The sequence below is a fragment of the Bos indicus genome, chromosome 25, assembly GCF_029378745.1.
Source record: "Bos indicus isolate NIAB-ARS_2022 breed Sahiwal x Tharparkar chromosome 25, NIAB-ARS_B.indTharparkar_mat_pri_1.0, whole genome shotgun sequence".
Lineage (NCBI taxonomy): Eukaryota > Metazoa > Chordata > Mammalia > Artiodactyla > Bovidae > Bos > Bos indicus.
The window spans coordinates 13,918,214-13,930,231 of NC_091784.1; the positions used below are offsets into that span (position 1 = coordinate 13,918,214).

The following is a 12,018-nucleotide window of genomic DNA, read 5'->3' on the forward strand; positions in this document are numbered from 1 at the left end:
CAAAAGATTTAAGTGATCCTGGCAGAGAGGTGAAAGTCTTTGATGAGCATCTGAGATCCTTGTTAAGTTGTAAAGTATCTTTAGCACCAAGGAGGTGAGATGGGTCTTCTTTGTGGGGGACAGGAAGAGGGGGCACAGAGGGAGGAGGGCAGCAAGTGAGCTAATAGCTCCATAACACTGTTTTTAATTTTAGGACAAGTTCTCATTTGCGCAAGTGATGACAGGACCTGTTCCCAGCTGCGAGAGTACCTCACTGTCGGAGCAGAGGTCTTCTTGTTGAGACTCTACAGAAAAACCTTTGAGAAGGACAGCAAAGCCGAAGATGTATGGATGAGGTTAAGGAAGGAAGATGACTCAAAGAGAATCATGAAATCCAGCAAGAGGCCCAAAGACCTCCGAGACAAAGACAGGCCCCCTGCCAAAGAGAAGGCCCTCAGAAAGAAGAAACCAAGGTTGACTTTAACTCAGATGATGGGAAGAACTGAAGAACTAGAGGGGGAGGCGGGTGTTGAGGAGGGCAGCCCAAGAGAGCTGACCAGTAGCCCGGAGAGCTGCACAGAAGACATTAAGCACGAGGAGTTTGATATGAATGTGTCCTCCGATGCCGCCTACGGAATCCTGAAAGACCCCCTCACCATCATCCACCCGCTCCTGGGCTGCAGTGATCCCTACGCTCTGACACGTGTGCTCCATGAGGTGGAGCCGAGATACGTGGTCTTGTATGATGCAGAGCTGACCTTCGTGCGTCAGCTTGAAATTTACAGGGCGTCTCGGCCCGGGAAGCCTCTCAGGCAAGTTGTAGGGAAGGTGAACTCTCACCTTACAGGCTTCAGCTTCACAGTTCTGTAGGATTTAGCACAGACAGACCAGCTGCACACGGGCTTTCTGATCTTTAATGCTGCCTTGTTGGGATGTTGGCTGAGTTTATGAAACGTTTGACGGTTCAGATCAGTCTGGGAAGTACACCTGAGAAGGAGATCCAGTGTTGCAGTGAAACCGGGAATCTGGGGGAATGCCTCCCTTCTTGTTAACCTTCTCTTCTGCTGTTCAGTGCCATATTCTTAATGCATCGGTTGTAGCCTATAGGGTGCCGTCTCTGACTAAGCCTAAGAAATTTACAATATCCTAACTTCTCCCACATGTTAATGTAATTATGACTCAGAAATCATTTCATAATTCGAAAGTGTCTTTCATTTAAATCTGAAGAAGTGACTCTTAAGTTAAAGCCACATAAAACTGGAGTATTTGAGGAATTATTGTACCAAGTTTTCTTGAGTTTCAAGAGCTATCAGATGAGAAATCTACAGAAATATCAGATGAGAAAATGCTGCCTCCCCAAGAATATAGTGTTCTGGCTCTCCAATTATCCGAGGGAAATAAACAGCAAAATTAATATCCTGAACTCAGCCTGAACCAAAAACAGAGCCAAAAGAAACCTTTCTAGCCAGTTTAACGAAGGCAGCCCTTCCAAGTAAAGATGAATGGAGGAGGTGGGTCAGAAATAACACAGGATGAAGAGATTAGACGAAGCTGGTAAAATAATTACAGGCTGATAAATTTTTTATACTTTACCATTGATCAATACTGTAAATAGCTTGCGTGCACCCAAGTTCTCTGTTGCCTGATAATACTGTGTGATGCTTAGAAACAAAGTGTCAGAAATGGAAGGAGCTTTGGAGTTCAACCACTCAGTTCAGCAGGGAGAAACTGAGGCTCAGAGGCGGTGAATGACTTGCCCGCAGCCACTTGGTAGATTCGTGGCAGAGCTGGGGGTCTCTGGACTCATTGGCCAGTGGCCTTTTCCATGTTCACCCTTTAAAAAAATGCAATCTAGGAAGATGAAGGTCGAAAGAAAAATGGAGGGTTAAAAAGGAAAAATATCTCTGATAGAAGGTGAAGAAAAGGTGCTTCATTCAGCTTCTTAGCAACAAACAAGATAGAAAGCTGGCCTTTTATAAGAGAAAAGAGTATGTCAAATTATTTCTTGAGGCACTTGATATAATCCATATGTCCTCTGTGTCCTGGTGTTTATATAAAATGTGTGATGGCTTGGTTCTGTTAAGACATGAATAAAAAGGATCTGAGAAATTACTTGTGAAGATAAAGGTCATATAGATTTCATTTGTTTACTTTTCACTAACATGAACTTTCCTAAGCTGGCTTTTACAACTGCTCTCCAACTTTTTAAACGATTGTTTGGCAGGGGTGCAAAGAAAAAATTGAAAAAAGAGAAGCCGCTAAGATTGTGTTTTCTGATTTGTTTATAGTTATGAGGAAAGAATTATTCTATCCCTCTTTGTTATATTTCAGTGTTTACCTAAACTCCATTCCTCTTGGTGAAAGAAGAAAGGAAAAAAAAAAAAGCCCATGTGGTAATGAGACCTTTAACAGGTGGGGTTTAGGCTGCTTAATTTTAGCAAGTATGTGATTAATGGAACCTTTTCTTCTCCATCAAATATTTATTATTTGAACACTCTGATTTGCTGATTTCACGCTTTTCCTTCCAGGGATTAAAAATTATGTGTTTGCAGCCTAAAAGAGATCTGTCTTAACTTGCAGGGTTTACTTTCTTATATACGGAGGTTCAACGGAGGAACAGCGCTATCTCACGGCTTTGCGGAAAGAAAAGGAAGCTTTTGAAAAGCTCATAAGGTAAATACACAGGAGATCAGTATGAAGGAATCAAAGGCCTTTGAGATCCAGAGACTCCTCTGGATCTAGGTGAGGGAATATCTACTAGCCCTTAGGTGCTAGGGAGAGTCACGTCAAGATACACCTGTGTTCTGATAACCCCCCAGGGTTTACATGGTTCAGCACCCATTTCGTTTTTCCCTGCCTCTCCACCATCCCCATTTGCTTTTCAGGGGTTTGATAGACTATTAGAAACGTGAAGAAAACTGCTTTTTTGTTTGTAAAGAAATAAAACCTAAAGCACCAGCATGTGCTCTCCCCCTCCCCCATGTCCAAGATTTCTCCCTTACCTTGGAATCATGATTTTTTTCCCCCTTGTGAAATCTCCATTGTCTTGGGTGAGTGACTGCTTTACTCTTTACCCGAAAATACTTTTATGACCTGGTCAGTTCATATCAATAGAATCACTCTGAGAAAACATTTTTATAAAAGTGTGACATTTGTCTGAACAGATGTGTGTTTTTTGAGAATGAGTATCCTTTAATGTTCCAGATCCAGATAGAAAAAACTTTTGGTTTAATAGAAGGAAAATGTTCCTAAGTGAGATATTAGCAAACTGCATGGCTGCCTCTTACCTGTAGGTATCTGAGAAAGCTGATAACATCCCCCAAGGAATGTTGTCAAGGAGATGGCAGCTTGGTGAGAGAAGATGGATCAGGTGGTCTCTCAGGGGCCCCAAGAGCCAGGGTAGGGGCTGGACAGGGAATCCTTGAGCTGAGATAGAGAAGAGGCTAGATGAGAGGAGACCGTGGCCTAGCCTGGCTGGGACCGAGCCAAACCAGTCTTAAAAGCCTCGGACGCTGGCAACACAGCAGTGACAATGAGAGGGCAGAAGTCACTTTTAGTGGTAGTTACCCAGCCAGGACCTCGACAGAGTTTCAAAATGGACAGCCATTCTTCAGCACTGGCTATGAGCTTTCAGTAGATGCCTAAAATATGCAGATACCCCAGTGCATCCAGGAATGGTTTCCAGACACAGGAGCACCTCCTGAATCAGTGCCAGTGAGTCCCTGTAAAGACACTCAGCACAGTATGGGGGCAGCACCCTGTGCTGTCCTTCCCTCCCCTTCCTCTCCTCTGTGATTGTGGCATGCCTTAGGCAAGGATTCTTACAGCTATCGATCCACAGTTATGGGGCAGTCCTTTCAGCCTGTGAAAATGTAGTTTCTTTTTATTTTTTTATTGAAGTATGGTTGATTTGTAATTTGTGTTAATTTCCACTGTATACCAAAGTGATTCAGTTACACACATATAACTCCCATTCCTTCCCTCTCCCAGCCCCTCTCCACCTTGTGAAGTCTTTTCTCTATGTCTGTGAATCTGTTTCATTGTTGTTCAGTTGTTAAGTAGTGTCTGACTGCAGCACGCCAGGCTTCCCTGTCCTTCACCATCTCCTGGAGTTTGCTCAAACTCATGTCCATCGAGTCACTGATGTCATCCAACCATCTCAAACTCTGTTTCCCCCTTCTCCTGCCCTCAATTTTTCCCAGCATCAGGATCTTTTCCAATGAGTCTGCTCTTTGCATCAGGTGGCCAGAGTATTGGAGCTTCAGCATCGGTCCTTCCAGTGAATATGCAGGGTTGATTTCCTTTTGGATTGACTGGTTGGATCTCCTTGTGGTCCAGAGGACTCAAGAGTCTTCTCTAGCATCACAGTTGAAAAGCATCAATTCTTTGGTGCTTAACTTGTTTTATGGTCCCTTCTCAGCGTCTGTACATGCCTACTGTTCCCCTTCTGTTTGCCATGAAGTGATGGCACTGGATGCCTAGATCTTCTTTTTTTGAATATTGAGTCTTAAGCAAACTTTTTTCCTCTTCTCTTTCACCTTCATCAAGAGGCTCTTTAGTTCCTCTTTACTGTCTGCCATTAGGGTGGTATCTTCTGCATATCTGAGGTGGTTCATATTTCTCCCAGCAGTCTTGATTCCAGCTTGTGATTCATCCAACCTAGCATTTCGCATGATGTACTCTGCATAGAAGTTAAATAAGCATTTAAGTTGAATAAACAACTCCTTTCCCAATTTTGAACCTCTCCATTGTTCCATGTCCAGTTCTAACTCTTGCTTCTTGACCTGCATACAGGTTTCTCAAGAGGCAGGTCAGGTGGTCTTGTATTCCCATCTCTTGAAGAATTTTCCACAGTTTGTTATGATCCACACAGTCAAAGGCTTTAACATAGTGAAGCAGATGTTTTTCTAGAATTCTCTTGCTTTTTCTGTGATCCAATCATTGTTGGCAATTTGATCTCTGGTTCCTCTGCCTTTTCTAAATCCAGCTTGTACATCTAGAATTTCTCGGTTCACATACTGTTGAAGCCTAGCTTGAAGGATTTTGAACATTACCTTGCTAGCGTGTGAAATGAGCACAATTGTATGGTAGTTTGAACATTCTTTGGCATTGCCCTTCTTTGCAATTGAAATGAAAACTGACTTTTTCCTGTCTGGTGTTTTGTGGATAAGTATTTTCTATTAATGTGTTCTGGAGGATAGTTTGTGGGCTTCCCTGGTGGCTCAGATGGTAAAGAATCTGCCTGTAGTGAGGGAGACTGGATTTGATCTCTGTGTTTGAAAGATTCCCTGGTGAAGGGAATGGCTACCCACTCCAGGATTCTTGCCTGGAGAATTCCATGGACAGAAAAGCCTGGTGAGCTATAATCCATGGAGGATATTTATATGTGTGTATATATGCTTTTTGAAAAAAATATTCCAAAAAGTGTAATAACCATGTCTGTTATACAGACTTCCTCTTCCTGTTCAGAACTTTTAGCTTCTCTCTCTGTGTCTCCTAGACCTTCATCTCCCAAGACTCAGTCAACAGATATTTCTTGAGCATCTATTATGAGCCAATTCCTATGCTCACATTAAAGTGCTAGACTTACAGTGGTGCAGAAAAAAAGCTCAGTTCTGTCTTCTAGAGCTTATCCGCTAGTGTAAAAGACAAACATTGAATGGTTATGCACAGTCTAATAAACACTTGCAGGCTGTAGCCTGCAAAGGTGAAAGAAAATGGTATCGAATGAGAGTGTGTCAGAGGGTCAGGGGCAGGGGCTGCGTCAGGGGCAGCATCTCTGAAGGGGTGACCTTTCAGCTGACCTAGGGAGCATGTGTGGTGGTTGCTAAGTAGATAGAAGTGGGCCTAGGGTTGTGTTGTTCAAGAGTGTGTGTGAAAGCTCAGAGGTGCAGGAGGCCGGTTAAGGATTCAGAACTTGACTCTGAAGGCCGTAAGACAGCACTGCAGAGTTCTAAGTAGGAGAATGCCGTAGTGTGTTTTCAGAACACCTGGCACCAAACTCGGAATGGATGGAGTAGGGAAGTAGTCAGGAAGCTATTGCAGTTGTCCGATAAGAACCAGTGGCAGCTAAGATTAGGTTGATGGATAGAAGGGGAGAGATTTAAGCGATATTGAGGAAATGGAGTCAAAGAATTGGTGCCCCTGGATGTGGGCCAGTAACCTCCTAATTGGCTCCTTCACTCTTTTTAAAATATCCTTTGCCTCAGGCTTCTCTGATTACAAGTGACTGTCTCTAGATTACAGTGAGCACATGGAACTAAGATATTCAGATGAGGTTGTTGGTGTTTACGTTGAGGGTCCCTAAAGACCACCCTCAGGCTCAGTGAGTCACCAGAAAGACCCACAGGAGTCAGATAAACTGGGGTCCTCACCATTGTGGCTAATTACAGAGAAAGGACACAGAGTAAAATCAGCAGAGAGAAAGAAAGCACAGAGCCAAGTCCAGGAGAAAGCCAGCGTGAGCTTCCGAGTGTCCTCTTCCAGTGAGTTCCCAGGGAAGTGCTTAATTCTGGCATCCGTGTGTGACACCACACACTCAGCATTATCCTCAGGGAAGCTAACCCAAGACTTGGGGTCCAGCGTTTTTACTGGGAGTTAGTCATGCAGATGCAGTACTCAAGGGACAGACTCCGGCTCCCTGGAGATGAAACGTATTCACCATAAATCACACTGGGGCCTGCTGTGTGATCCTCTTATCAGGCGGAGTAGTCCAAGAACTCAGAGCTCAGCTCCCAGAAGCTGGCCAGGGGTTTCCAGGAAGACAAGCTGAGGAGACAGGCCTTTCTTGGGAATGTGCAAGGTTTGAGCATCCCAGGCCTGCTCTCTGAACCCTTTCCTGCCCAGAGCTGTAGCCCAGGGTGCCTGTAGCATCCGAGTAGGTGAGTTGTGTGCGCCAGGCCTCCTCCCCACAGCTGCGTCTTCTCCAGTTCATCAGCACGTAGCCTGGAAACGAGTGCCATCAGTGGACTGTAGCCAGGCCTTGGGGACCCGCATGCATTTCCCAGCTTATACGAGGGACTCTAAACTCAAAGGGCTCAGTGACAAGGCTCAGATCAGCCTGGCCTTGACTGGAAACGTCCCTCAGCAGAACCCAGGATGTAGGCTTTGTCCTACATTGCAATTTCTACAGCAATTTCCATACGAGATTTTGGTGTAATTTTATCTACATGGCCTGGCCTAGTTTCTAACTCTCTCACCGGTGACTGTCTGGGTATTATGTTAGGTCTTTCCATATCACACAGATAGTAACACTCTTTAGAACCTTAAGATATTTACTTTCCCAGAAAACTTGGGGAATTTGAGAAGTGTTTGTTTTGAAAAGCAAAATATATGTGAGGTGCGTGGCTGAAAGAGCATTTGCACTGAGCCTGGACTTAGAGAAAAATGTAATGGGAGACTGAGGAAATGCGCTGTTGCCAGGACCTCCACAAGTGATTTTGTAAGAACAAAAGCAACGCTGCTATTTAAAATAACCAGACAGGAATGAATCAGGCAAGCTGGCAGTGAAAGGACTGTTTGGCTGGACTAGAGATCAGTAGGTTACAGATGACAAGTAAAGAGAAAAAAGATTACATGTCTCAGTATTGATAATAAAATGTTCCCGGGGTCAAAAAATTAGTAATAACATTATGAGTAAACATAGTTTTGGAGAGGTCACCACTTTTCAAAGGGAAGGGTTAGATTATTTGAAATTTTACAGTTAAAAAAATATCACAAAATGGGTTAGCATGAGGACTTGAATAAATGCCCATTTGAAGAGACTCCTCCAGTACCTCCTCCCTGTGTTATCACGTTGTACAAGCTATTCAAATACCACTAGAGATGTTAGAGCAATATTAAGAAACCACAGTATTTCAGGTGGATGTAGGAATCTGAATTGTTCAATTATTATTTTGTATCTGTCACATACAGTAATTTGATTATGCTAAATGTGAATAAGGGACTGAATATTTTTAAGTATGACAAATTTCTGTTCAACTAATTTGAGTTACTGGTTAGGAAGACTTAATATTTTCTTCACAACCCTGGTTTCATTTCAGGAGTATGTTTTTTTCTGAAATTTAATTTGCAGTTATAACATTTCATACTAAACTAGCTGTTTTGTTTAACAGTATTAACTGAAGCAGTTGCAGAATCATTTGAAAGAAATCTGTTTTTTAGCATGCAAGTGCGTGTTTGGTCGTGTCAGACTATTTGCGACCCTGTGGACCGTGGCCCGCCAGGCTCCTCTGTCCATGGAATTTTACAGGCAAGAATCCTGGAGTAGATTGCCATTTCCTTCACAGTTTTTTTTAGCATAGTCATGGATAATTAGGGGATGAGGTTACTACATTATAGGACTTCCCAGGTGGCTCAGTGGTGAAGAATCAACCTGCCAGTGCAGGAGACACAAGACACAGATTCAATCCCTGGGTCGGGAAGATCCCCTGGAGGAGGAAATGGCAACCCACTCCAGTATTCTTGCCTGAAAAATTGCATGGGCAGAGGAGCTTCGTGGGCTACAGTCCATGAGGGCCACAGAGTCAGACGTGACTGAGTTACTGAGCACACACACTTATAATATTAATAAAAGCTAACATATGGTGCTTGTTATGTTCCGGGTACTACTCTGAGAGCCTTACATATATTACATGATCTTTATAACAGTCTGTTGAGGTTCAGTTCAGTTCAGTCATGAATCGCCCAGTCGTGTCCAACTTTTTGCTACCCCATGAACTCCAGCACACCAGGCCTCCCTGTCCATCACCAACTCCCGGAGTCCACCCGAACCCAATGTCCACTGAGTCGATGATGCCATCCAACCATCTCATCCTCCATCGTCCCCTTCTCCTCCTGCCCTCAATCTTTCCCAGCATCAGGGTCTTTTCAAATGAGTCAGCTCTTTGCATCAGGTGGCCAAAGTATTGGAGTTTCAGCTTCAACATCAGTCCTTCCACTGAACACCCAGGACTGATCTCCTTTAGGATGGACTGGTTGGATCTCCTTGCAGTCCCAGGGACTCTCAACAGTCTTCTCCAACACCGCAGTTCAAAAGCATCAATTCTTCGGTGCTTAGCTTTCTTTATAGTCCAACTCTCACATCCATGCATGACCACTGGAAAAACCATAGCCTTGACTAGACAAGGCTTGACTTGGCTTGACGGACCTTTGTTGACAAAGTAATGTCTCTGCTTTTGAATATGCTGTCTAAGTTGGTCATAACTTTCCTTCCAAGGAGTAAGCGTCTTTTAATTTCATGGCTGCAATCACCATCTGCAGTGATTTTGGAGACCAGAAACATAAAGTCAGCCACTGTTTCCACTGTTTCCCCATCTATTTGCCACGAAGTGATGGGACTGGATGCCATGATCTTAGTTTTCTGAATGTTGAGCTTTAAGCCAACTTTTTCACTCTCCTCTTTCACTTTCATCAAGAGGCTCTCTATGTTTCTTCACTTTCTGCCATAACGGTGGTGTCATCTGCATATCTGAGGTTATTGATATTTCTCCTGGCAATCTTGATTCCAGCTTGTGCTTCCTTCTAACCTGTTGAGGTTAGGTTTTAGTATTCTTTCCATCTTACACACAGAATTGAGGGACAGAGCCTTTAAAAAACTCACCTAAAGTTAACACAGCCAGTAAGTGGTTTCAAATCCACAACATGTGGATGCAGAGTCTGAATTTTAACCCCATGTGCTCTGCAGCCATGCACAGATAACAGATTGATTAGGAAAGGAGGCTGCCCCTGCCTGTGTTGGCTTAGCCAGTAGGGTAAGTGGAGATAAAGAGGGGAAAAAATCCCCCATGTTGATCCCAAATGTAAAAGAAATTTAAGAGCATTGAGTTCTCTGGACAGTTCGCCATTTGTCCCCAGCTGGAGTCTGGTGGGTGTGACAGGGCAGTACTGAGTGACTTTGGACCTGTGATCACTGCAAAGAATTCTGCAGTAACCACCCTGACACTGGTGTTGAGAATAATGGGCAAGAACAGAACTAGAACAACAATCTGTTCATAAAGTGTTACACAAATAACAACTTTGCATTTGTATATTATTTCAAATAGTATAGAATTTATAAAGTTGAGTTTCTGTTCACCCGTGGTACCTCTTTATGGTACCGTGCCCTAAGACATTGTGTATCCAGAGTGGCTGAGGAATTGCTCCATCTGATTTTATCTTTCTTTGGAAAACCCTTGGGAATGAGCCCTTGTTGGAATGATTTCTTGTTGCTAATGATTCCCCTTGTTTCACCTTCTGCAGACTCTCTTACTGTAGGCAGTCAGTTCCACAGTTGTTTTTCATGTTGCTGTATTTCCTCAACTCGGTTGCAAGCCCAGCCAGGGCACAGACGCAATCTTACACATCTTTTCTGTTGACCTGGCACAAAAGGACACACAGAGCTCGCTGTTTCCTGAACTGATTCTAACATCCTTTTACTGGTTTTGAAAAATCAGATGATGGCAAGCCTGGCTTAGTCTTCTGTGGTTATTGAGGGTCCTGTCATGATTCTGGTTCCTGATGGCAAATCTGAGTTAGGATTCTATAGGCTTGTCAATCTACCAGCTTAAAGTGCTAAGCTTTCTTGAAGACATAAATTATTGGGTAACCATATTTGTATCCAAAATACCTCCCATAGTACGTGGGAGCCTACCCTAAATATTTTAAACGAACAGCTAAGTTAGTGAATCAATACTGCTGTACTGTGTATAACCTGAGATGTCGATTTTTTTGTTTAAATCTCTGTTGGAAATTTGCTTTCTTGTATTAATCATGATTTTCCTTTAAAACTGGAGAGTGTTTAATGGGGCCTCCAACCTAGAGTTTTTCAAATCAAAGTTAGTTTGGCCATTTCTGTTTTCATGTCTTTAATCATTGGTCTTTAATTATCTTATGATTTCTCTGAAAATATTGGAATATAAATTATTTGAAATCTTTTCAGTGCTCAGTAACACATTTAGCACATTTGTATAAAAACTCTGAGTAACCTCTTTGTGGCAATGTCCACATGCTTATTTCATGACTCAAAGTGTTTGGAGGACATACAGAATAGAAAATAAGTAAGTTTTTTTCTTTTTTAACTCCAGAAGATGAGCAGAAGTACCCAACCAAGGAACTCTTTCTGCTTCCATTCCCCATCGCTTCTCTCTGCATATTTCCTTCTGATGTTTCCTGGGTTCTCTTTTAGCACTACAGTTCTGTAGATCATTTTCTAAAATCAGGAATTTTGAAATTAATTCAGAGAGGTTGAAGATGTGTTCCTCCCACCCCCAGGGAAAAGGCTAGCATGGTCATCCCTGAAGAAAGAGAAGGCAGAGACGAAACGAACCTCGACCTTGTGAGAGGCTGCGTGTCTGCCAATGCTACCACCGACACACGCAAAGCCGGTGAGTCCCGCCCTCTGCCGAGCTCTCCTGCTGCCCGTGCCAGAGGCTCTGGGGTTCCAGAGTCTCTCTGCAGCTTGGTTTTTCTCAACAAGCTCTTCAACGGGGGTGTCTGCTCTCATATCCCGGTCTGAACTCTGCTGTTCACTAACCACATGTCTTTCCTGAATCTCGGGCTCCTCACCCATAAGATAAGAGGGGTTGTGTTCTAGGCACCAGCATCGGAAATAAGTTACGTTCCAGCATTGGTTGAGATTCAGAATGTACTTTTGCCAAGAAGCTTTTGTGAATGATGATTAGGTTCTTACGTTAACCCTAAGAGGCCAGTGTCCTCATAGATAAGAGACGGTGCTTTGTTCAGGGTGCATTCCCACCCCTTCCAGGGTTTGCTGATTGCTTCTTGGCAGTTTTCTAGACCCCGGGTGTGTGGTACTCTCACTGCCCTGCAGATCCAGGCAGTGGCCTTCCACCAAGGCATGCTGGATGCCCCTTGCACTGCAGTCCGAGGATGACCATGTCCCTCCCACTCCCCAGATCCCCATTTCAGCAGTGCCTTCAGCCAGGTGGCATGGGAAAAACAGTGTGGCTGAGTCGCTTTCTCCTTTGGTGGGGTCAACGCAGTTAAAGCATTGTATCTCAGAATTCACTGTACTTCAGAATAGCCTCTTATGCTTGTTAA

General features: G+C 43.6%; 1 protein-coding gene across 2 annotated transcripts in view; it reads left to right on the forward strand.

The window, feature by feature from the left end:
* ERCC4 (ERCC excision repair 4, endonuclease catalytic subunit) overlaps nucleotides 1–12,018 on the forward strand; it is a 41,313-nt gene that overhangs the window by 23,423 nt on the left and 5,872 nt on the right. For both annotated transcript variants that reach the window (XM_070779684.1, XM_070779685.1), the window contains 3 exons: nucleotides 194–791; nucleotides 2,560–2,652; nucleotides 11,230–11,342. In XM_070779684.1, the coding sequence (XP_070635785.1) occupies nucleotides 194–791; nucleotides 2,560–2,652; nucleotides 11,230–11,342 (804 nt within the window). The remainder of the gene's footprint in view (nucleotides 1–193; nucleotides 792–2,559; nucleotides 2,653–11,229; nucleotides 11,343–12,018) is intronic.